The 25364-nt window shown below is 46.3% G+C and overlaps 4 protein-coding genes across 4 annotated transcripts; 2 read left to right on the top strand and 2 right to left on the bottom strand.

Annotated features, from left to right (window-relative positions):
• Positions 1 to 2438: 2438 nt before the first annotated feature.
• Positions 2439 to 3448, top strand: LOC104383381 (proto-oncogene Mas-like). Its single transcript, XM_009991530.2, is given in 4 exon segments — positions 2439 to 2571; positions 2574 to 2984; positions 2987 to 3190; positions 3193 to 3448. Coding segments are annotated over 4 exon segments (951 nt in total). The 3' UTR covers positions 3396 to 3448.
• A 4342-nt stretch (positions 3449 to 7790) lies between these two features.
• Positions 7791 to 8781, top strand: LOC147528556 (proto-oncogene Mas-like). Its single transcript, XM_086612949.1, is given in 4 exon segments — positions 7791 to 7954; positions 7956 to 8082; positions 8085 to 8188; positions 8190 to 8781. Coding segments are annotated over 4 exon segments (987 nt in total).
• Positions 8782 to 17774: 8993 nt separating this feature from the next.
• LOC147528555 (proto-oncogene Mas-like) lies at positions 17775 to 19487 on the bottom strand. Its single transcript, XM_086612947.1, is given in 3 exon segments — positions 17775 to 18222; positions 18224 to 18682; positions 19468 to 19487. Coding segments are annotated over 3 exon segments (927 nt in total).
• Positions 19488 to 24176: 4689 nt separating this feature from the next.
• On the bottom strand, positions 24177 to 25149 carry LOC104371522 (proto-oncogene Mas). Its single transcript, XM_009991226.2, is given in 3 exon segments — positions 24177 to 24767; positions 24769 to 24933; positions 24935 to 25149. Coding segments are annotated over 3 exon segments (960 nt in total). The 5' UTR covers positions 25139 to 25149.
• Between the last annotated feature and the right edge of the window lie 215 nt (positions 25150 to 25364).

The following is a 25364-nucleotide window of genomic DNA, read 5'->3' as shown; positions in this document are numbered from 1 at the left end:
GACCTGTTTACACTTATAGAATCGTACAATCATAGAATGGTTTGGGTCGGAAGGGATCTCAAAGATCATCTAGTTCCAATCCCACTGCCATGGACAGGGAAACCCTCCACTACATCAAGTTGCCCAAAGCCTCATCCAACCTGGCCTTGAACACTTCCAGGGATGGGGCACCCACAACTTCTCTGGGCAACCTGTTCCAGTGCCTCACCACCCTCTGAGTGAAAAATTCCTTCCCTATATCTAATCTAAATCTGCCTTCTTTCAGTTTAAAGCCATTTCCCCTTGTCCTATCACACACCCTTGTAAAAAGTCCCTCTCCAGCTTTCCTGTAGGCCCCCTTTAAGTACTGGAAGGCTGCAATAAGATCACCCTGGAGCCTTCTCTTCTCCAGGCTGAACAGCCCAAGTCTCTCAGCCTGTCTTCATAGGAGAGGTGTTCCAGCCCTTGGATCATCTTTGTGGCCCTCCTCTGGACCCGCTCCAGCATCTCCATGTCCTTCTTGTGTTGGGGACTCCAGAGCTGAATGCAGTATTCCAGGTGGGGTCTCATGAGAGCAGAATAGAGGGGCAACTCGAAAGGGTTGGCTTGGTGAGGGGATGTGACATTCTGTAGTTGGGGACACAAATGCAGGGCCAGCGAGGGAGAGAGGAGGCGGTTTTGCTCTTGGAGTCCAGTTCCCAGCAAGAGTATCCTTGCTCCCAGAGGCAACAGGAGCTGTTTGCTTTTCACCTTCACCGCAGTCAGTCTGAGTAGGAATCATCTCACCTACCTTCAGCTCTCTAGAAATTACATGGGCCTGTCTGGGGAAAACATTGTAGGCTGCCAAATGGCTACAAAGAGAGAGTATAAGACAATTCGGATGAAACCTGTAACTTTCAGGTGGCTAAAGCCAAGTGAGCAGCAGTGATTCACCTCTCCTTAGGAAAAAAAAAAGGTTTTCCTGAAATCCTAAGTCATCTCTCCACCATCTGCCTGTGCGCTGGTTCTGGCACAGATCTTATGATTCAGTTAGCTCCTTGATGCACATAGTAGCAGGCGCTTGGAAACTTGTGTACTCGAAGGTCAAGTATCACTGTGAAATGGTGGTATCACAAGTGGCAAACCCAGATCTGAATCAGAAATAGAAGTTTTGCAGCAACGCTGAGCTTGTAGTGCAGGGTCCTAAAGAGACACCCCTGGAATGATAGAAGAAAAGTTCAGCCAGTTCAAAGATACGAATATTTTGGGATTGAGGTTGCTTTAAAATGAAATGAAAGAGGAACTTGACACAGAGAGAATCGCTTTTCCCATAGGTCTAGTTTCTGAGACTCTTTTTGTTAGTCATTTCCTGTACAAAGCCAAAAATAGATTACAACCAGAACCCTGATACCATTGAATGCAATTAAATAGATGCCTGTTTGCAAGAACCCTTGAGAACCTGCTTGGCTACCACTGAGAAAAGTCGTTTGTGAAAGGACTTGAGAAAGACCCATGCTGGACGCTGCACAGGCTCACCAAGGCAGGCTTCCATCCAGTTTTCCATGTGATAATTCCAGGAAACCTCATGAAGATCCCATCACAGGGACGGCAGCTGGCGAGCATAAGGTGATGTGAGTCTGCAGCACATCTGCTCTAGTGAAGTTTTCCCGGCTACAAGAGGAAAGAAGGTCAGACTTTCCTGGGTGCTTTTTTTTTTTTTTTTTTGAGCTTAATCAGTGCCTCCTTTCATTGGTTTTGAACCTGTTGGTCAATTTGCATCAAATCTGATTGGGAACTAGTGGTTTTTAGGATATTAAGACCTAGAAACATTGTGGAAATATGGGTAGGGGAATACTGAAACGAGCATCTCACTGAAGGAACTCAGCAGTTTAGTAATATCAACTATAACATTAGACATCTGAGAACCCGTATCAGATCCACTCCCAAAGCTCTTTGACATCTCCAAGGACAATCCTTTCATCTTATTATTTCATAGAATCATAGAATGGTTAGGTTTGGAAGGGACCTCAAAGATCATCTAGTTCCAACCCCCCTGCCATGGGCAGGGAAACCCTCCACTACACCAGGTTGCCCAAAACCTCATCCAAACTGGCCTTGAACACTTCCAGGGATGGGGCATCTACCACTTCTCTGGGCAACCTGTTCCAGTGCCTCATTTCTCTCCTCCAGATCTGCCCTTTTCAAATCCAGGAAGGAGGCATCTCACTAGCTTTTACTCCATCTTGGACATGCTATTGTTTCATACTCATCTTCTCCCATCCTGTCTTCCATCTCTCCTGTCCCTCGTTTCTCTCTGTGCTTCTCCATGCAGAAGCTGAGGCATGGCTGCAAATATCTCAAAAGTCTATTGTGGAGGACAGCAGAGTTGCTAACATGTATCTGTTTCATCTCATCCCTCCAGCTGTGTGAGAAGGACGGAGAAGCAGCAGAGGTTTCATAATGAGCACATTATCCCCGCCATGGAAAGAGCCAACCCTGCTTGCTGGAGCCAGCCTAGTGGAATGGCATATAACAGGAATTGGCATCACGGGCTGCTGAGGCATGAGGACGATGACTATGACTGGACTGACTGTGAAGCCAGTCACTTGAGCGAAGTCCTGTCACGCTGCTCATCTGCCTCTGCGGGCTGGTGGGGAATGGGGCTGTCCTCTGCTTCCTCAGCTCCCGTGTCTGCAGGAATCCCATCATCATCTATGTCCTAAGCCTGGCCACCGCCAACTTCACCCTCCTCCTCTCCATCGCCATTGCCCTTGTGATATTTTATGACCCAGAGAACCTTTGTCTCGGGCTGAGCTCACGGGACGTGACAACTGCGTTGAACATCACCATCCTTTTCGCTTTCACCGCCAGCATCTACCTCCTGACAGCCTTCAGCGTCATGATGTCTCTATCTGTCCTCCCCCCAGCCCGCTGCCCCTGCCACTGCTCCCAGCGCTTGCCAGTGCTCATGTGTGCCCTGCTCTGGGTCATCTCCTTCCTGCTCACCACAACCCTCTACTTCTGCCCTGGGCGCTCATTGTCTTTGTCTTGAGCTACCTCTTATCAGTGCTTACCCTGATTTTTTCTGGTCTAACCCTGCTTGTCAGGGTCTTGTGCTGTGCATGGCAGCACCCTCCAAGGAAGCTCTGTGTTGTAGTCCTGCTAGCTGTCTTCTTCTTCCTTTTCTTCACTGCTGGTTTTGGTTACTGGCTATTGCTAAGACTGTTTGATTTTCTGTTTTTGTCTTTGACATCTCTCTCCTGTTGGCCTGTTTGAACAGCAGCATCAACCCTGTTATTTACTTCTTGGCTGGGAGCTGTACAAAGAAGTTCACTCTCTCTGTGAGAGTTGCTTTCCAGAGGGCTTTTGAAGACGTAACAGAGCCCCAAAATAGAGATGAAACTCCCGGAGAAAACACAGTGGAAACAACTGTTTAAACCTCTGCAGCTTCTTCCTGAGAGAAGATACTCTAGGGATGGAGGTGAGACAAGGAAGGTGGCTTTGCTGCGTGTCTGGCTACAGCTGAACGGAATTAGCTGCAGCATGACTAAAGGTGCTGGGTAGCATGAGAACTTCTGCCTGGGCTGGACAGCGTGATGAAATACCCACTGAAACCTTTTGCTTTGAAACTTTTGTTTTGAACCTGTCCTATCCAAGAGTTCTGAGCTTTCCCTGTCTCAAAAGTCAGCTTGCTCTACCCTGCGTGCTATCAAAACAGAGCAGTGGAGGCTCTTAGCTCTTGCCGGTGGTTTTTTTTTGGTGTGTCTGCTTAAGAGCAGAGTGAAGGTGGATAAGAAAGCTTGGCACAGCAGGGCAGAAGGATTCCTCAGCCAACTCTTGTGCGTGTGTCTTCAGAGGGTGCCAACATGTGTGAAAAATATGTGGAGATTTCACATCCAGCTTTCTTACCAGGCAAGCAGGCATGTGGTCGGGATCGCCCCTGGAAGGCTTTCCCCGAAATGCATCGCTTCTGCTGCAAACTGAGTTTTGTCTGCACATCACATGGGTTGCCTGCACGCAAGGGTTTGTGACTGGAACTGCTTCTTGTGGTTCCTCATCCTTTTCTCCGGCCTGTCTGGATGGTTAGCTTGAGCAAATGCCATTTCGCAACCATGACCTGAGGTCTGAATCCATTTCTGGTATGTCAGTTCCTCATCCAGAAAAACAAGAGGGTGGGGTTAAACCGAAACAACCCCAAAAGCATAGCCCTGCCTGAAGACTCTGTAAAGATTCTGGATTTTCCATGTGAAAGAGCATACAAGGAGAGGGAAGGAAACCAGTGGATTTTTTATGAGAAAGACCCTGTTGAGACTGTGAGGGTAGCAGTCTGACTGACTCTGTAGCCTGGCTCAGGCACTTGCTGGGCAGTGTTTCTCTGCTCCTCTCTCCCCCCTGTGTCTGTCAGCCCTCACTATCGAGGGCTCTTGATACACCAGCTCTCGTTTGACTGCGAACTCAGCCACCAACGAACCGTTGCTTTTGAGCTGATTTGTGCTTTTTGGTCAGGGATGCAAGAGGTGTGTTCAGTGGAGTGACTATGAAATTACTGCTGTGAGCAGAAAAAATATAGTAATTAGTGTCTCTGACTTACCAAGACCATCTGATCTGGTAATCCCCTGCCTTGCTTCACAGCATGGCTTGGAGCTGTGTTTGGGGAGTGTTTGGTGAGCTGTGCCAGGGCAGGTTCCTGTCTCAGCAGCTGACATTCGCCCGCTGTGCTCCTCTCTGACGTCAGAGAGGTGATCTTTGGCATTATACTTCCTGTGTTGCACTGCGTTATCTCACCCTTCACCTTGAAATATTTCCTTTCCAAAATCGGTGCCTTTCCTGGAAACACAGCTGGCCTCATGTCCCCTTCCAAGTTTGAAGGACAGGGTATCATAGACTTGGATGAAGTAATGCAAAAGAGTCTGAAGCATCCTTTGGGGTGCTTTTGGCCCTGTGGACAAAGCTTTGGTGGAGATACTGAAAAGTGAACCATGTCTTAAAATCCTCTCTTGATTTTTGTAGGACTGATAGGAGCAGATTCCTTGTCCCCTTGCAGGAACACCGCTCATAATTCCCTGGCACTATCGAACCCATAGTTTCACAGAATGATTTAAGCCTGGAATTAAATAGTGTGACAAATTCCCACTTCAAGTGTAAGAGAATGCTCTTGTTTCTTCCCCGGCTCTGCAGCCCGACCTGATGTAGGTTTGTTTCTCTTTTCATCAGCTGGGACCGCAGGGTCGACTCTGCTGACCAGCTCTTTAGACAGAAGGAGGAGGAGGATGCTCGGTGCGATCTGTACCCCTCTCCTGCCATCTAGAGGTATCAGCCTGGCAGATATTTGTGAAACCACTGCCAGCCCCGAGCTGGATGTGTCCCTGCACCCCTCAGACAGGAGGGTGCATAAATCATTGCCAGGGACGGAGGATGGCAGAAAGGTGAGAGAGACGACCCAGGGACCCTTAACAGTGGGAAATCACTGATGTGCAGATGTGCAACAGCTTGAGGGCTTTGCTCAGTGCCTCTAATGGCATCAAAACTGGTGCTTGAAGACTTCTCCCAACTTTCTTCTGGGAGACATTGCCATTAGATAGAGGCTTTGCTTTAATGTGTCAAAGCACAGAACATAATTTATGAGAAATTTGATGCTACAAAGTCACAGAAGAAATCAAAAAGGGAAATGTTTTTCACAGTGGAAGCAGAGAAAGGAAAACACGTGCTGTCATCTTAGGACAATGATGACCTGATTTTTATAGGCCTAGAACTGTGGGAAAGGGGAATAAAGGGATTTAATGTCATGAAGTATGGCTGAACAACATAGCACATTCAACTGTCCATGTGAGGCACTCTGACTCTCCCTTCCAGAGTCCTGAATTTGCCTTGATCCCACCCATTCGTCCCCTTCTGATGGGACCAACGGCTCCAGTTAGGGTCAGGCCCAAGCAACCAGGCTTTGCCTGAGCTATGCAGGAGTTGCACCTGTCTGAACACCTATCTCCATCTCTCTCTAATGGATGGACCTTGAGCCTATGCATTGGCCTTTTTTCAAGTCTATCTCTGGCCCCAACTGCTGCAGCCGCAGGCTGGACATCCTGGAGAGACTGTAGACCTTGTTCATCACCGTGTGTTCATCCGATGAAATCAAAGAATATCCTTGGAGGACTTCAGTCTTGAGGATGACAAGCATAGGCAATAAGTCCCAAGAAGATGTATTCAAAAGATGGAAACACATGAAAGAGGGAAAAAATAAGTTATGAGAATGCCAATCCCTGTGACACTAAAGGATGAGATTGTGCAACAGGAACCACTTGTAGATAAAAGCACATTTGCAGCACTATGTACCCCACAAAACGTAATCTCAGAGGAGACACATGCATGTCAGGGATGTGATCAGATGCAGCGGGCAAAGCCCTCGTGCTGTTCTGAACACTGTTTTTTCATGGCAAGTTGAGACAAGGCCAGTGCTCTGCCCCTTTGGCAGCTGTTGATGGGACTCTGTTGGCATCCCAGGTGCAGGGATTGTGTGTATGATGAGGTCTGGGAGAGCAGGGGAAGGGATGGGCACGACCCGAGTCGTTCTGCACCTGAAGAATGATGGGAAGAAGAAACATTAAAGCCATGGGACTGTCAGGGACCTCTGAGGGGTTTCAGCTCGTTCATCTCCGTTGTGATGATGTCTGGCTCACCTCATTCTCATCATTCTGCCTTCCTCTTGTCCTGCCAAATCTCTTCTCTGCCATCCCCTTGGTGATATAGGCTGTAAGGATAGCAAAGGAACAGAAGAGAGCTAGGGCAAGTCTTCCACTGCCAGCTTCGCACAGCAACACCCAGGAGGCACCAGTATGGCAATGGGGCGTAGAGATCCTGATACATCAGAGAGTTAGTGATCCATGAAACACTCAACCCAAGTAGTCCCAGGCCTGTAGCGTGCTGTGCCGTGCATCACCTTTGGCCATGGAATAAAACTCGTTGTGCACCACCTGCATGTCCTTGCCTTTGTCTAAGACTGCTGCAATGGTTCTCATGAATATCCTTTTTGTTTGTCAGTAGAATGAATTTTTTTTTTAAGAAAATCCTGTAATAGCTCGAATGACCACAATGGGGTAACATTTCCATGGACACGATCTGCCCTGATCAGAGGTCTGTTTGACGCTGGAAGACCTGGAGTTCCCAGCACTTGAAGGGACATTAAATTATCTGTGCTATCCTTGGCTTCTTCATAGTTTTAAATCTAGTAAATGCCGTTTAAAATGATACTTTACCAAGTCTGAGTGCCTTTCTTAATGGGATCACATCAGATCAGCACCTCCTGGTGAAAAACTGTGGGGAGGAGAGAAAGGGGGTCACGCGGCCTCCTCCTAGTGACAAGATCGCTGTCTGTGGGATGTGAGGGGAAGCTGTCACCGACATGATGAGATTGTGAGGGGAGTCTCCTGACCATGGGACATTACATCTAGGCAAAGGTCTACTCCTCAGGCACAAGGAACAAGGCCAAAGCAGAGTGGGTGACTCCGGCAGCCATCACCACCCTCTTTCTCCTGGAAAGTCTGGCCTTGCAGAGGCCCTGTGTGCTGGAGCTCCTACAACAGCACCATTCCCAGGAGTACCAGGAGGTAGGAGGCTGGGGATGGGCAGGTGGGAGATGACAGGACTGGAGGGGTGGGAACCTATCCCGGGCACGGCAGGGCACGAGATCTTCCCTGCACAGCCTGGGGCTAGTGTGGGGCCATGGTGAAAGATGGTGAGTGCTGGGGGGGCTGATGCCCCTCATTTCCTTCTTCCTTGCCTCTCCTAGGAGGGGTGGGACAGGAAGAAGGTGGCGACCCAGAGCAGGGTCATTCACCATGGCAGAGATCAACACAACAGATGTCTCTCTGAATGACATCATTTTTGGATATGTGGACTATGAGGAAAATACCAAATATGAATGCTCAAGACCACTTTATGGATTGATGCTTTTTGCAGGTGTATGTATAGGGATTTCTCTCTGTGGACTTGTGGGAATGGGATAGTCATGTGTTCCTGGGCTTCCATATGAAGCAGAACCCTTTCACCATCTACATCCTGCATCTAGCTGAGGCTGACTTCTCTTTGCTCCTCCTGTTTTTTCTGCTCTTATTGGCAGATTTGAGCAGTATGTTGCTCTTATTTGCATAATTTGTTTCTACACAAATTTTGTATTTTAAGCCGAATCTCTGTGCTACTTCTTTGACCTTAGCAGCCTGGGTCTCCTGACAGCAATGAGTGGAGCAGTGCATCTCTGTCTTCTTCCCAATCTGGTATTGCTGCCACCGCCCAAAGCATTTATCAGGCATTGTGAGTGGGGTGCTCTGGGCTCTTGCTGGATTTTTTGTTTCCTCGATGTATCTTTCCTTTACCTTCGCTGAAGACTGTGAGACAGTATTTGATAGTGTAGACACTACAATTTCCATAATTTTGTCATCAATGATGTTGATTTCCAACCTGTCCCTGTTCGTCAGACTCCGATGTGGCTCACAGAGATGGCACCTGGAGAAACTCTATGTTGCTGTCCTTCTCTATGTGATCTTTTTCTTTGCCCTTGGTATTTCTTTCAGTGTAGAGGTTTTCCCCTATCTGTCTTCAGATCCTCTGAATCTAAGTTCACATGAATTATTTCCTGAGTATACATCTTTTCTGCTGGCATCGGTGAACAGCAGTCTCAACCCATTCATTTACCTCCTGGTAGGGAGCTGCCGGCAGTGCTGGTTTCAAGGCTCCATGAAACTCACCCTCCACCAAGTATTTGAAGAGAAAGCAGTGAGCAGGGAGGAGACCCATGTGCCTGAGAACGCTGCAGTGGAGACCACTCTATAAGGCACTGCTGTCAAGGAGGCCTGGAGGTGCGGAGCCTTGCAGATAGTCTGGGGAATGGAGGCATGGGGGCTCATAGCACAGACCCAGCGCGACATGGCTCAGCCAGCCTTGGTCCCGGCGCACGGACTGTGTTCCCCATTGCAATGACCCTCATTGCTCTGGCCCAAGCGAACAAACTCTGGCTCCTTTGGCTCAGCAGATGAGTTTCATGGTGTTTTGGGGGATCTTTTGTCTGGGGAAGGTCTGATACATTAGGCCCTTGGGGAGTCTTGGCCATCTCTGTTGTCTAAGCAAGTTAGAGCTCTGCAAAAAGGTTTGGAAATATGGGTGAGCTAATGGGTCCTAGTGGGTGATGGGGGGATTAGTGGTGTAGAGAATAAGACATAGGGTAAAATTACAATTTGGAGAATGACAAAGAAAGAGAGAAAAGAAAAGAAGAAAGAAAGGAAGAAAAGGAAAGAAGAAGAAAGGAAAGAAAGAAAGAAGGAAGAAAGAAGAAAGAAGAATGAAAGAAGAAGAAAGAAGCAAGCTAAGAAAGCGAGAATGAATGAGAGAGAGAAAGAAAGAGAAAGAAAAAAAAGGAAATACGAGAAAAGTGAGCTGTCTTGTTGGTGCTGATGGACAAGATTTAGTGAAACAAGAATCTTGCAGATAAAATCCCATTTGCAGCCCTGTGTCACCCACAGACACAATCTCTAAGGCGACAAGCCTGGGGAATTTCATCAGAGGCAGCAGGTGAAGTCCTTATGCTGTTTCATGTCCACACACTGGTTATTTCCCAGTGTGGAGGGTCTTCTGGTCCAGCGCCAGGTACACGCAGTGAAAGCCAGAAGCCCCTCTCAAAGCTGGAGGATGGCAGGAGGTGAGGAAGGGGGTGATGTGGACAACTCCCACTGACAAGATTGCCATCCATGAGAGATGTGAGGGGAAGCTGTCATCGACGTGATGCAGTTGTGAGGGGAGTCTCCTGACCACGGGACATGATCTCTCTCAGATGGAGAGAGGAAGCTGAAGCAGAGCTGGGTGGCCCCAGCAGCTGTCACCAGATCCTTTCTCCTGGCAAGTCTGGCCTTGCTGGAGCTCCTGCAGCAGCACCGTTCGCAGGAGCGCCGGGAGGTAGGTGGCTGGGGATGGGCAGGTGGGAGATGTCTCCTGGCCAGGGACAGGGCTGGAGGGGTGGGAGCCTGTCCTGGGCATGATAGGGGACAGGCTCCTAGGAGGTGGTGGGAGAGGAGAAGGTGGTCACCCAGAGCAGGGTCATTCACCATGGCGGAGACCAACACAACAAACCTCTCTACATTCAATGATTCCTTGTATTATGGAGTACATGGGAGAGACAGCCTGTCTCATGAATCACAGCCTTTTACGGTTGACTTTTCACACTGTTTTGGTGGGGCATTTGGCTCTGTGGGCTGCTGGGAAATGTGGTAGTCGTGTGTTTGTTTCCTGGGCTTCCACATGAAGAAGAGCCTCTTCACTGTCTATGTCCTGAACCTGGCCATCGCTGACTTCTCTCTGATCATCTTTTTTTTTGTTTACCATTCACATTACACAGTGTAGGCTTTTTTCTTGTTTGAACTTCCCAGACACCATCTTCCTGGTAGTTTACCTCCTGTTTTTCTTCTGTTACCTTAGCAGCATGTATCTCCTGACAGCAATTAGTGTGGAGCGATGTCTCTCTGTCCTCTTCCCAATCTGGTATCGAAGCTACTGCCACAACAACTTCTCAGGCAACGTGTGGGGGTGCTCTGGGCTTTGCCTGGTCTTTTCATTTGCTTCACTTCTGTTTGCTGTAATTTTTACTTGACGTCTGTCTGCAGCAACATATTCAGAGGTGTTGACCTTCTCAGTTCCCTCATATTCTCCGCCCTGTCACTGTCTTCTTGAGGCTGGTGCCTCACCTCATTCCTGGTACGAGGTGATACGGAGCAAGTGGCACAGACCAGGTAGGGCAGAGGAGGAGGAGAGACCCTGGATGTTGGCCAGGTCTGGACCCTGTGTGCCAACTTCTCCCTCACTTTGACTTAAGGCCAAACCTGGAGGGCTCCCGTGCGGTGTGGCAGCCTATGGGAGGCTGCTCCCAGCAGAGATGGGTTTTGTTGCAGCTACTTCAAACTCATACAGAGACATCCGAAGACACAAATCCCATGTGCTGGTGGGACTGGGAAGAGCTCAGGCAGGGGACCATGGTGGGGTAGGCAGAGGCTGAAGATTCTGAGCCCCCCCAAGGCAGCCCAGGGGAAAAGGGGGCCTCCATGCCCTGGACCCAACCTAATGAAACTCTTGCTCTGTTGGTTAGTGAATGAGTCTTTGTGGTCTTTTGGGGGATCTAAATCCGTTTTTTTCGAAGCTTGGGGGGATCTAAATCCGTTTTTTTCGAAGCTTGGTCTAAATCAGAGAAAGAAGGGAAAATGTCCTGATCAGAACATTCAAAGAAGTAACAGGGAGTCATAACCTTTCTTTTTTATTTGTTTTTCTTTTTACAGAGCAGCAGTTTCACTGAAGCCATTTCATGTTAGTTATCAAGGTTTGGAGAACTTTTTATGACTGATTACAATACTGTTTTAGCAGACATCACACTAGAAACCATGATACCTCCCCACTGTCTTTTCCCCTTACCCAGTTATGCTCTCAGCTCCACTGATGGTGTTTGCTGGATCTCTGTGTTTGTAGTGGTGTCACCTGGCACGTCTGTGGTTCCTGAATCATGAGAATTCTTCCCACCCAAATACTTTCTAAGGGAAGTTTTCTTCAAAATAAAAGAGAAAGGTAAATCACCATATCAATAGAAGTATTGCTGCTTCTTATGATAGTCTTGGGACATAACTGATGAAGGATTTGTAGGTATAGGCAATAGCTCTGGAGTTCGCTTTCAAATAAATCCAGTTCCCATGAAAGCTTTGCTCTTGATGGGCCAGAAGGAGCCTCAAGAAGCTGTGAACACCAGCCAAAGTGTTTACACAAGCGTAAATGTCTAATGTGAATGGCACAGGAGCAGTGCCTAAGCTCTGGAACTTGCTAAGCACAGGATAGACAAGTGTTGGTACAGTAAAGATGGCACGCGAACACCTACCTTGCAGATCAAAGCAGTGGCAAACAACTAGAGGTACAGGTGAAATTGAGGAACAGGGATAATATTGTCACGTTACGACACAAGGCCAGGTCAACAGAGATCAGGGAGCAATTTGACCAGTCTACCAGCTTCCCAATAAAGATGAGACCCTTGTACCCAACCCACCTGCCCTCCCTGGGCAGCCCGCTAAGTTGGAGGATGTTTGCCTAACCTGTTCAGGGACCTCATGGGCAGCGCAATGGGTCAAATCCCTTATAGTCTCTGTATCAATTATGGAGTTTCCAGAAACTTACATGTGTGTATATATATATGATATAAATTTTATTACATGGGCTTGTGACAGGCAGATTAGAAGATAGCAGTGATAGGGACTGACTGCGAAAACAGATTTGATGTCGAATAATATAAAACTAGAACTGATCAGTGATATTAGTAAATAGCTAGCAAGATATTAGTAAGTAAATGCGCATAACACAGAGCTCTTATCCAATAGCGAAGAGAGATCCAGCCTGTCAACTGATCCCAGATGTTTCGATGGAGGTCTTCTCCCTAACACCCCCTTCTCTTTCACCATTGTATACTATTTCTTTACTTTTAGGTGGAGCTTGAGTGACTCTAGTCACACATACTTTTGCGCAGCCCGGAGGCGGGTAGCTTTTGAAGTGGAGGTGTATTTTGGTATTATATTGATGTTATAATGAGCAAAGTTCAGCTTCAGAACATGATTTCACCATCATTGCTGAGGCAGTAATTGCGATCCATCTTCCTGTAGTATATGTGGTTATCTTTGCCGGATGTTCTTTATCCATGATAACAGGGATGAGCCGTGGTACCTCCATACCACTCTGTTCCCCACATCACAGATATTGCACATTCCGTCCGACTAGATGCAGGCCTTGTCCATTTCCAAGTGCATTCTGTTGCTAGGAGTAGCAACTGTGTCTTGTTTCAAGGCTGCTCTAATATTACAGCTCATGTTAAGACATAAGCTGTACTTTGGGGGATAATATTCTCCCATTCCCCCCCAATTTCTGTTATTTTTCCACAAATTTGCATGATATAAAGGATTTGCTTGGACAGGATAGATGAAGAAGAACATCCCCAGAGTGCTAAATCCTCACGTGTAGTTGGGTGAATCGCACAGAGGCTGGTCTTGCTCCCTCTGGAATCACTGGAAAAAGTGTTATTCATCTGCCAAAGCGCAAGTGCAGCTGTGAAATACCAGACTAACAGCTGCAACTAGAAGTTCTAAAATAAAACTGGCTTTTCTGTCCTTTTTCAGAACACACTGACGTGAAGGTTCTTCATGTGTCCTAAATAAAAAACTATTTATCTTGTCCAGTCCCCATTTTCTGTCTTCATTTTCCCCTTTGTTTATTCTCATTATGATCTGCCTTATACTTAGTGCTGTCTTTGACAGTAATTCAAGTATTATTTCCTCTACCACACTTTGTGCAATGAATGTTCCTGGTTCTTCTCAGATCCCTCCTTTTTGTCAGGAACTTCCCATAAAATGGGTGATGCACATATTGCTGCTCTAATGCAAAACAGAGCTATGATGGAAACGCATCCTAAGAAAGCTCCGAATAAGCATAATGGACTAAGATAACAAGATGTGTTTTAAGATGGAGAAAATCATAGTGCCAAGTATCCATGACATTATTCAATTAAAAACAGAGAACAAAAAACCAAACTATTAAGTAGGACTAATATTGCTATAATCACCAGGACAGAAACAATCTATATAAAATAGGAATATCTGTCAGCAAAAAACGATGTTTTCTATACTGCTTATCTTCTAAAGTTTCTTTCCATTAGTCATTTACTCAGAGAAGATTAGAAGTCATGAGCGTCACTGAGTGACCTAAAACTTGGTCCTTGTTCAGAAGAAATTTGACTTCATGAGCTCATTCCTCCTTCAGTTCGAAGTGATGCAAAGTCAGTTTCTTTATGAAAGGTCCCAAAAGATCCCAAGGGGACAAATTCCACCCATTGCAGCTGGGAAATATTAGACTTCCAAGTGACTGGTTGCAATCAGAAAACACTCACATGGAAATTGTGGGGAAAAATTGCCAGTGAAAAGCCAGTGAGGCTGTGGAGTTGATCTGCCTTAATCGCATGTCAGACTCGCTACAGTACCTGGTTCAGACCCAGGTGCTGAGAGGAAGGATTTTTTTTTTTTTAAACACTAAAACCATTTTAGCTTATTGTTTCTACAGCTCTGGTTCCCATCCATTCCATTTCTGTATCTTTCACTAGAAGGCCCCTTGGTCACGGTCAAGGTTCATTTGTCCCCCACACCTCAGGATGCGTCAGCTCCAAGCTGGGACCTGGATAGGGACAGACATTACCAGAAAAGTACAGACCGGGGCAAAGGAAAGTTCCTATGTCCTCTTGCTTCTTAAAGGGTGGGAGAGAAAGGAAGAAACGGGGAGAGAAACACCAACGAGAAAAGCTTTGTAATGAGTCCTTCCCTCTGACAGAGACAGATTTGAGTTACAGGGATTTGATGTATTATGGAAGACCCTCTGCACATGACAGACACCCTCAGTTCTCTTTAAAACTGGTGGAGAAAGGTGTCCTCAGTTCGCCTTTGCACAAGAGATCCCTTAACAATTACCATCACGGGCAAAACAGAATTGACTCGGAGGAAACCAATTTACTGGCAATTAAAATAGATTCGGGAAGTGAGAGACAATTAAAGCACGACCTTCTTACCCCCAGCTCAGCTGCACTCCTTCCCTCCAGACTCCTTCACCAGCAGCACAGGGGCACTTGAGGGCCATTACAGCCCGTATGCAGCGGTTTCTCTCCGCCATCCTTCCCTCTCCTGCTTTTCCCCGCTCCATCATGGGTCCTCCTCAGGCGGCAGTTCCTGTCAGGTAACACCCACCTGCTCCAGTGCAGGGTCCCCCGTGGCTGAGGAATGCCACCTGTGCTGCTCTCCCTGCTGCTTCTCACTCTTCCCAAGAACTCAGTTAGGCTGTGTCCTGTTGTTACGCACCATCGCCATTTTTCTGTTTTGGCTGATTTCCATCTTCCTATTCCTCTTCTCTTTGCCATCTTTGAAAGGATGAGGTTTCCAGTCATCCCCTCCCAGCCTCGTTGGGTGCTGGCTTGCACCTCTGCACGCTTGCTTCCTCTTGCTGGTTAGTGAAATCAGCTACTTCTTGTCTTGTTTCAAAACTGTGAAGTAAACAGTGCTACAAAGTTTTGTACCACAGCAGTCATCCATCAGCCCGGAGGGGAACTGGCATTTTGGCATCAATAATTCCAGGTGAGTCCACCAACCTAAGAGACTATTGTCTAATGATGTGTGGAGCAACGTGTTTTAACGATGAGTCATACAATGGTTTGGGTTGGAAGGGACCTTAAAGATCATCTAGTTCCAATCTCCCTGCCATGGGCAGGGACACTCTACTACACCAGGTTGCTCAAAGCCTCATCCAACCCGGCCTTGAACACTTCCAGTGATGGGGCGTCCACAACTCCTCTGGGCAACCTTCACCACCCTCAGAGGGAAGAATTTCTTCCTTGTGTCTAATCTAAATCTCCCCTCTTTCAGTTTAAAGCCCCTTGTCCTGTCACTACACTCCTTGTAAAAAGTCCTCTCCAGCTTTCTTGTAGGCCCCTTTAACTACTGGAAGGCTGCTAGAAGGTCTCCCTGGAGTCTTCTCTTCTCCAGTCTGAACAATCTCAAGTCTCTCAGCCTATCTTCAAGAAGATAGTAAGTCCATCTTCATATCAGATTTCCTGATTTGTTTTTTTGCTACTGATTTTCTCCATCTTCCTCCTCATTAGCATCTAAAACATACACAGAGCAGGATCAGCTAGGAGAGATCTACATTCTTATCACTGCCTTCCTGCCTGATGTTTTCCTCAGGGCATGTATCAATCCATCAAATTTTTAGCTGGTCATTACATGTTGCACCCAGAGATTTTCTTTCTGCAAGCAGCAGCAGCACTTTTTCAAATCTATTACCCTATAAGGAATAACTAAAAAAGGGTTAAGGGTTTTTTGTGCTATGGAAAGCCTCTGAAGAGTAAAACAAAGATGGAAGTTAGAAGACAGCTCCTGCAGAGAGACGGCGGAGGAGTCACCTCACTGAGTAGTGTCAGCAGGTTGAGCTCAGAGGAACTATTCTCAGAACGTATTTAACCTGAAGTTTGCTAAGTTTAGTTAGTTTGATGTAACAATAATCACGTCTCCCTACCATGACTGCTTCAATTGGGTCCTTAGCTCGTCGTCTTGACAAAGGTATGTTTTCTGTTTGGATGCCATAAAATTTTCTGTCTTGTTTTCTAAACCTTCCAAATTCCTGTTCAGTTCACTGTCCGGGGAGATGTAGTGACACTTTACTAACCTGAAAAGAAAAGCAGCAGAATAATAGTATCTGTACTTTGAAGTTTACAGTAATTTTAACATCTTAAATAGCATTAGCATTTTAATTCTAGCCTCAGGTGACATCTATTCTCTTATGGAAAAAACAAGATGAATGGCATATTGAGGATTAAGCCTGACATGACACATGCCAAGTAGAGTGTCCAAGAGCTCAGCCTTGGCCCAGCTCTTTCCTTGGCTTAACTCCTTGAATTAACCCCATTCGTATTTCTGCAACCAGTCAGCTTTACTGCAGGGATGTGTCACACTGTTTGAGATGTGATCAGTCAGGGATTGTCCTCAGTTGCCTGAGCTGGGGGTGAAGGAGGGAGAAAAGGCCCCTTTGTTGATATGCAAGTGAGTTTGGAAGGTGCACGAAAGGAGTGAAATTGAGGGTAAGTAAGTGGATTCTATCATAAAGGTACATTCAGGAAAGAGAATGTCCTTGACCAGCACTAATGCTGTCTATGTTCTCCAAATCCTTGTGCCTCCTCCTGTGATTCCTCTCAAAAACGTTCTAGATTTCTTCTGGCCAGAGCTTCATGGGTCACCCACAGGGACTTGAAGCAGGTGCCAGGAGAGAGAATCTGAAAACTAGTCTGCACCTGCAGCCAGGTAACACCTTTTGCTGCCAAGCCTTGCAGAGACTCCTACACTGTGTACAACTGTGCAGTGTGTGCCTTCCTCAGATGCTTCTCAAGCTCTCCTGCACTACCATCTCTCCCAGAAACTCATCCCTTCGTTCATCTTTTCTGCCATGAAAATCTACTCCATGTCTTAGTGTTTCTTCCTTCTTTTAAGAGAAGGCTTTCAGTTTGCGGCTGGGGTAGTTTTGGAAAGTTCCTTCTGGTGAGTCCCTAGGGACAGTGTCCAGTCAGACACCTTGGGAGGAGAACAGGGGCAGAGAAACATATCTCCCACATGGCGCTCTCAGCCTCCAACACATTGTGGGTGTGCTGGCTTCCGTTTCTTTTTGTAACAACTGATTCGTGTTTTGTTGGGGTTTTTTTAAGAGTAAGTGTTGGGGGGTGAAGGAAGATCAATTTTATGCTTCATTTCCAGAGATAATCTGTTTTGAAACCAGTCTTGAAAAGCACTTTTTACAATATGTGAGGTATGCAAATGCAATGGCATTAGAAGTGAAAAAGTTGGTGGAAAAGGAGCTGAAATGGCAGCTCTAGAGTGACAGCTAAGAGCAAAGAGCAAACAAAGACCGGGCAGAGCCATTTAAAAATGCTGTTTATTAAACTTGGCACCCAGAGAGAGTGACAGTAAGCAAAGTAAGCTAATCACAAGGACAGTTCTCATCTTAAATGTGGAGGAGCCTAAATAAACAAAATGCATTTGAACTTGAGGTTAACATATGGGGCTAGCAACATGGCTTGGTATAACCCTAAATTAGGCTCCTATATTCACTTTCTCTCCGCTCCCGGGTTCTAGGGCCCAATGATTCAAACGAATCTTTATATGTTTCTTCTCTTTTTCCTTCTCTTCATTTCAAAAGGCGGTAGGCAAAAAAAGGGAGAAATTTAAGAGGACCTAGTTATTGTCACGGGTTTCCTGTTCATCTTTGTCACCTGCTGAATCTTCAAAGGCCCTCTGGAATGCCAGCCTGAGAGTGACCCTGGTTCTCCGATCCCTGTAGCTCCCCACAAGGAAGTAAATGACGGGGTTGAGACTGCTGTTCACACATGACAACACAAAGCCGATCTCGGGGGAGTAGAGGAACTTGTAGCCCAAGAAGTCAAAGAGGATCAGGACGCTCAGAGGCACAGCGAAAATGAGGAAGAAGAGGACGGTGAGCATGATGACAGAGAAGAGCCTGCCTGTTTGGAGGCGTTGGGCGCTGCACTTGACTCTAAGGAAGAGGGTCAGGCTGAAGATCAGCATAAGGGGCATGCAGAAGAGAAAGTCCAAGGCTCCAATGGTGATGAGCAGGAACTGGCAGGTCCTGGCAGAGCGGCGAACGGTACACAAAACATACCCGTGTGTTCAGCAGCAGGGAGAGACCCCAGAGGTGTCCGGAGATGATGCCGGACAAGTGCTTTGGACGGTGGCTTCTGCACCAGATTGGACAAAGGACAGACAGGCACCTCTCAATGCTGATGGCAGTCAGGAGATACAAGCCGGTCCCATACATGAACAGATCTAGGAAGAGGAATATCCCAAACTGCACCCCCACGTTGAACTGCATCAGGTACTGAACCGTCTCGATGGCGATGCAGAGGAGATATCCAAAGTCAGCAGCGGCCAGGTTCAGGATGTAGACGGTGAAGTGGTTTCTCCGGATGCGGAAGCCAAGGTACCATAGGACCATGCCATTTCCCACCATGCCACAGGCAGCGCTGATGAGGCAGAAGCTCTCCATGAACTTGAGGACAGCGTATGATGGCTCTGTCTTTCCCACAGCACCACTCTGATTAGTTCCATAAGCCTGGCTTGCGTTGCTTTGAGGAAAGAGTGATAGAGCTCCTCAGTCATGACGAAATACCTCAAATCAAATACGTCTCTCCTTTCTGTTTCTCTTGGGATCAGAGAAGAGATGGAGACATTCAGTGACTGACATTGTTTTTATTCTTACAGCTTTGTGGCTTGGCACATATAGCTTTCAAGGGGCACGTGTGATTACTATCTATGTAGGTAACAGCTAGCAAGATGCATACTGCTGAGAAAAGGGCAAAATCATGCAGGAATTTGGAGAGATGGAGGGTGGCTAAGTGTGGCATCCATGCAGAAGAAGAAAAAATGAGACCGTTCAATAGAGTAGAGAAAAAAGAAGCAGAAGAAAGCATTACTACTTACAAACAGAGCAGTAGGAGATGGGGAGGGTGTGAGTACACAGTGACTCTGTGTGCATGTATGCCTGTGAGAGAGGACCGGAATATGGCACTGCAGAGACAAAGAACAATGCAAAATGTGTGGACGGTGAGGCATTTCTGAACCCAATCCTCAACTGCTTACCTTCTGCCCTGTGCAGCTGAATTGAGTTCTCAGAGAAGCCAGGATCTAGCATCAGCTCTAGAGTGTCTTTCTCTTGATTTCTCTTTTATCCTGTTGCATCTTCTGGGAAACACTTTCTGTGGAAAAGATGGGGAAGATGTTTCAGTCTGCAGATTCAGTTTGTGTCCTCTGTGATATAATGATGCAAGTGCTGTCAGGAAAGAGTGTTTTCACTGTGCAGAGGAGGAGAATGGGATGAAGTCAGCAGCAGATGAGAATGGGTTTCTTTTACGTTGTGAGGTGATTTGACATTTCTGCTCCACTTCTATGGTTGCTCCTAGAGTAGGTGGGGAGAAAATCACCTGCCAGGGATTCCATTGTGCTCTGGGATATTGCTTGCGTCTGTGAAAGGCTCTTTGTGCATTTGTACTGGGGCCAAAAGCTGTTATGCTAGGGACATACAAATGAGTGGTTAGCAGAGATTGTGGGAAGTTCTCAGAGGAATGGTGTTCTATTTCGTTTTGCCTTTCTTGGAAAATCAGACTTGGTTTAGATTGGATTACTCCAAGGGAGAAGATTCCTTTCCCCAATGTCTCCTTTGAAATTCACTTCCTGTGCAGTGCCTTACCCCAAATCCTGCCAAGACTCCAAGAAAAAAATGGCTTGACCAATGTGTCTGGGGTGAGGGAGACAGATCAGATAATGAGGCTTTCATCCCCTGAGTGCTAGGCATCGATAATCCTTTCTGGACATGATCAGCCCTTACTGTCCACCCAGCAGTGCTTGTGAGCCTTCCTTCTTTCACAGTATGTGTAAAAAGGCACCTATTTCTTTCTCCTGCTGGCAGGTGGAGCCTGGCTAAACTGCACAGAGCTCTTACAGCTCCTTAATGACTCATGGCTCACTTCTGATCGCAGAGAAAAAGTATTTTAAAAGGCTGAGCTGAAAGTGACTTTAGAAGGGTAGCAAACACAGCGATTTATTCATAGCAATCATCAGAAATACTGCAGACAGGAGATAAACTGGACAGGAAGAAAAGACTTAACAATCTAGCTGTGCAAGTTTTGAAATGGGCACGTGTTGGCTCCAGGGGGAAAAATGTCCCTCAGTCTTCAGGTGTCACACCGTGAAGATGCAAGAGTCTTTCTTCGCCTCTGCAGTCAGGAGTTGCCTTCGAGCAGACTTGATCCAAATTTTGTGAAGTTGTGATGACCTGACTTTGTCACCTCTCTTAGTTTAAATTAAATGGATCTCAGGATCAGACTAAGTCCTTTATCTACAGCTTCTTGCCTATGGACGCTTGCTTTGGCGTGCCATCTTTTTCTGGCCTGGGTAGGAATGGGTGACTATGCTTTTGACAGTTAAGCTTTTAAAGTGTACAACCTGCAGGGCCTAAAGTGGCATTTCTAGAACCTAAATTGGGTCTCACCAGCAGATCTCACCTGCCAAAGCCTCTTTGCACTGTTGCACCTGCTCTGCTCCTCTTTGTGCCTGATCCCAAGTTGCTCTGTGGGTTCTAAGACACCACTGGGCTGTGAGCTGGTGCAACACCTAAATAGTGCAAATGACAGCTGTCTAGAGGTGCTTGCCCCTCCTTCTGCCACTAATTAGCTGTCCCTGACACTCCTCTTCCACAGAGGATGTAGCCTTCTCTCGCTAGCTGCTGCCCCTTCTTTCCTGTGGCATGAAGCCACATCTCCATGAAAGGTGCAAGAGAAGGAATTTGGCAGCTAATGTTGGGGAGGGCTGCAAGTGTTACCCAACAATAAAGGGGTGAAAGTTTTTGTGTAAGAGTTTCATGAAGGGTTCAGTAGGCAGTAGGTGATTTATGCATACCTAAAGAAACTAACAAGATGACCATCCTTGAAGCTGTCAGGAGTGATTAAAAAGGAGACTCTTTATCAAGAACTGTCTGCCTTTGGAGTGAACATCCCAGAAACCGCATAAACTTTGTTATCATGTTTTTCTGAACTGTGAACATGCAGTGACTTGGGGGGAAAAGTTAATTCCGGCAGGGGGAGATTGCGACCACCAACTCACGGACCACCTACCCTAAATACACCCCAGACCCAAAAGAAAGGGGTGGACGAAGAGAACTGAGCATGCGAAGTAATTTACATGTAAAGCGAGAGAAAATTAACCAATTGTTTAAGAATATGTAAATATGTTATGAATTATGCATGATTTTAGGGTATAACTAATTTTCTGTCCAGAAGCTGGGTGTGCATGCTAGGAGGAGATATCCCCCGTGCGCCCAGCGCTGCAATAAAGAATGCCTGCATTCTAAAACTCCAAAATGAGTCTTGGAAAGTTCAATTTTCCTTTTCAGGTATCACAAGGGAAAGGCTGTTCCTTTGAGATGTGGGTGAGATAGATACATAGGCTGGGGTGAGGGAGAGAAGTGGGCTGGTTGTTGTAGAAGCTCTCGGAATGGAGAATGGAGTAGCTGCTTGAAGGGGAGGGTGGGGATAACTGGTAGGAGACAGAGGCTTGGGGAAGGGAATCAAATTAAGACACTGGAGAGTCTTCCACTCTCCTGCATGTGATGAAAACGAGATCGTTCTGAAGCGTGTACATGCCTAAACGTATTCCTTCCCCCAGGCTTTAACGGCACTGCAGAAATACCAACAGTAATGTGTGTGCCTTCTGCTGAAATCCCGGAGAAAATAAAGATTATTTCAGACTGTTGTCTAGGGTCCTTGGAGGAGTGATTATGCTTGCTGCCCTTGGGGAATAGGTGACACCATCCCTCGCAGGCACTGCACACCGCTGCCACATGGACCATGTTGAGGAGCACACTCAACACTTATGGCCTGGGCTGACTGTCTCCTTTCAGCTGTCCCCAGGGAAGCAGAAATGTGTTTTTTTTTCTGGGTGCTGGTGGCCCCGAGGAATGTAAGTTTCTCATGCAGGACCTCTGATCTTCTGGATGCTCTGGCATCCTTCCAGAGAGATATCACGCAATTCAGAGGACAAACTTAATTCAGATGCTGAGGACATTCTCCTTGGCAGGCTGGGCTGACTATCTTAGTGTTAGTTTGGGGTGGAAAAGCCTGCAAATGATCCCCATCTCCTTGCAGATCCTATCACTGACTGCCTTTGGACCACAGGAGATACACTGCAAATATCTGGCAGACGCCACCCCTGAGAATGCTTGTCTTTTACCATGGATGATTGAGGGTGTCTCCGATGGAGGTTTATATGCAGGCATCACCTGTTAAATGTCCAAAGTTGGGTGTGAAGTGTTCACATCAATGTGATGCGTAAAGTGTTCAGGTTAAATGCTGCTTCTCTTCATAGTGGCTATGTTTAAGGACAAACTGTCAGGATGGAAAGTTTTTCACAGTTTATGTTCTGAATGTTTACAGTTTTATTCTGTATGTTTTATCAGTTGATGGCTTCTTCTGAGCACGATAATGTTTTTAAATACAATTTTGTTTTCCTTTCTAAAAAAAGGCTTTTGACATTTTTATTAATAACGGAATGTTTTGGTTCTCCCAATGATAAAATCATTACAGACATTAAAAGAAAACGTTTTTAACATGTTTTCTGATAAATGGATGCTCTCTTCCCACAGCAGTAGAAGTTAGAAGAAGAACCTTACTAAAAGTAATTGATGACATAGACCTGATCTGAATCAACCATATGTACATTGCAGAACAATAGCATTAAAAATTAAACAATAGTAAAAGTGGAACTCAAATTTCAGCTTTCAGGAACTGTAAACAGGAAGCAAAAAGCAACCACAGACATTAGGGTGAATCACTATTTTTTTAAGTGGTGCATTTCAAAATTAATAAAAAGACGAGCAGAAAAAAACATAATAGAGAACAGAAGAATGCAGCTTCCCTTTAGGAATATATTTGCAGATGAAGGCACGAAGAGGAAATCTGTAAAGTTTCTCAAAGAAAATTACCTGTGTTGCCCCTTTCCTTCAATTTAGGTTAAAAGAGGAAATGTTATATAGTCTGATAGTGCACCACTTCAAATAGTCACATCTTGTGGATCAAAAGATTTGGTCTGAAGAATAGTTCGTTGCAAATTGTGGTATTTATTTACCTTTATTCTGTTTCCTATTTTTTCCCTGTCCTTGAATTTATTTCTATTAGTGGAGGAGATGTTAGAAGCCATGGGTTCTTATAAGCTGTCCTCTTAAGGAAGAAATAACAACCCAATGCATGATGTAGTTAGATGCAGATACTCTGTCCTGGACTGGAGAAGCTAAAATAATATACAACTTCAGCCCTGTATTTAATTGAAACACAAGAAAGGGAGCATGCAACTCAGTGTGTATAGTTGTAAGGCAAGTTGGTAGGGATTGGAGCCCTTTTGTACTACATCACAACTCTATGGTATGGAAATCTCCCTAGTTAATAGAAGAAAGGAACTTCTAGGGCATGAATCATTTCACCATTTGAAATATTCACGTTAGGAAGCAAAGATTCACGCACTCTGTGAGCTGCAAAAGGTTGCATGTGTTGCTGAGATACAGGACTTTAAAACGAAGTGAGATAGATTATAGACTTTCCTTCCAGGAATTTTGTGGCTGATTTCAACAGGAGAAGGATTGGTTCCTACCTCTTCTTCAGAGATCTGAGTAAAAAATGACTGCGAATTTATGAATTTGATATTGTTTGCTCTGAAAGACAGAGATTCATTGAGTGAGCTGAAAAGTCTGAGAGGGATTCCTTTGACGAAATGCATATATCAAGACACTTCACCTTACCAAAGTGAAATCATTTAATGGCCGCTGGAAAGAAACAGGCACTTTCAATATGGTCCTAATACAGGTCAGAAAAATTCTGTGTCCAAGTGCTTATGTATTTTCACCCACCACAGATGGAGCTTAAAATAACTAGCTAGAGGGTAGAGATCTACCCTGAAGATACTGACAGGTTAGGTGAGATAAACCCTCCCCCAATATCTCAAGAGTTCTTCAATTCTGTAAACTATCAGCCCTCAGCTCCAGATCAGTGTAACTGTGTTAGGCACAGCAGGGTATTAGGAGGACATAGTTATTGTGTCACGGGGGGTTTCCCGTTCATCCTTGTCATCTGCTGAATCTTCAAAGGCCCTCTGGAATGCCAGCCTGAGAGTGACCCTGGTTCTCCGATCCCTGTAGCTCCCCACAAGGAAGTAAATGACGGGGTTGAGACTGCTGTTCACACATGACAACACAAAGCCGATCTCGGGGGAGTAGAGGAACTTGTAGCCCAAGAAGTCAAAGAGGATCAGGACGCTCAGAGGCACAGCGAAAATGAGGAAGAAGAGGACAGTGAGCATGATGACAGTGAAGAGCCTGCCTGTTTGGAGGCGTTGGGTGCTGCACTTGACTCTAAGGAAGAGGGTCAGGCTGAAGATCAGCATGAGGGGCGTGCAGAAGAGAAAGTCCAAGGCTCCAATGGTGATGAGCAGGAACTGGCAGGTCCTGGCAGAGCGGCGAACGGTGGCACAAAACATACCCGAGTGTGTTCAGCAGCAGGAGAGACCCCAGAGGTGTCCGGAGATGATGCCGGACAAGTGCTTTGGACGGTGGCTTCTGCACCAGATTGGACAAAGGACAGACAGGCACCTCTCAATGCTGATGGCAGTCCAGGAGATACAAGCCGGTCCCATACATGAACAGATCTAGGAAGAGGAATATCCCAAACTGCACCCCCACGTTGAACTGCATCAGGTACTGAACCGTCTCGATGGCGATGCAGAGGAGATATCCAAAGTCAGCAGCGGCCAGGTTCAGGATGTAGACGGTGAAGTTGGTTTCTCCGGATGCGGAAGCCAAGGTACCATAGGACCATGCCATTTCCCACCATGCCACAGGCAGCGCTGATGAGGCAGAAGCTCTCCATGAACTTGAGGACAGCGTATGATGGCTCTGTCTTTCCCACAGCACCACTCTGATTAGTCCCATGAGTCTGGTTGGTTGCAGTGAGAAGGAAGAATGATGTAGTTGAAGCACTCATAATGAGTGATTTCAGACAGACCTGTAAGCAGAGAGGAGAGATGGTGGTAACTTCAGTGTGACTTTCCCTCATGATGACTTGCTGGTGCTTCTGATTTGTTCCGGGTCTTTGTAGCCAGAGCTTGATTTAGGGAGGGATTGCTGTGTTTGGACTTTGAGCGTAGAGCATTGTTCAAAGCATGGTATCTAAGGTCATATTCTACACAACATGTAGGAATAGTTAGATT

The sequence above is a fragment of the Tauraco erythrolophus genome, chromosome 6 (genome assembly GCF_009769465.1).
Source record: "Tauraco erythrolophus isolate bTauEry1 chromosome 6, bTauEry1.pri, whole genome shotgun sequence".
In the NCBI taxonomy this organism is placed as follows: domain Eukaryota; kingdom Metazoa; phylum Chordata; class Aves; order Musophagiformes; family Musophagidae; genus Tauraco; species Tauraco erythrolophus.
This window is presented reverse-complemented; position numbering and strand designations above follow the sequence as displayed.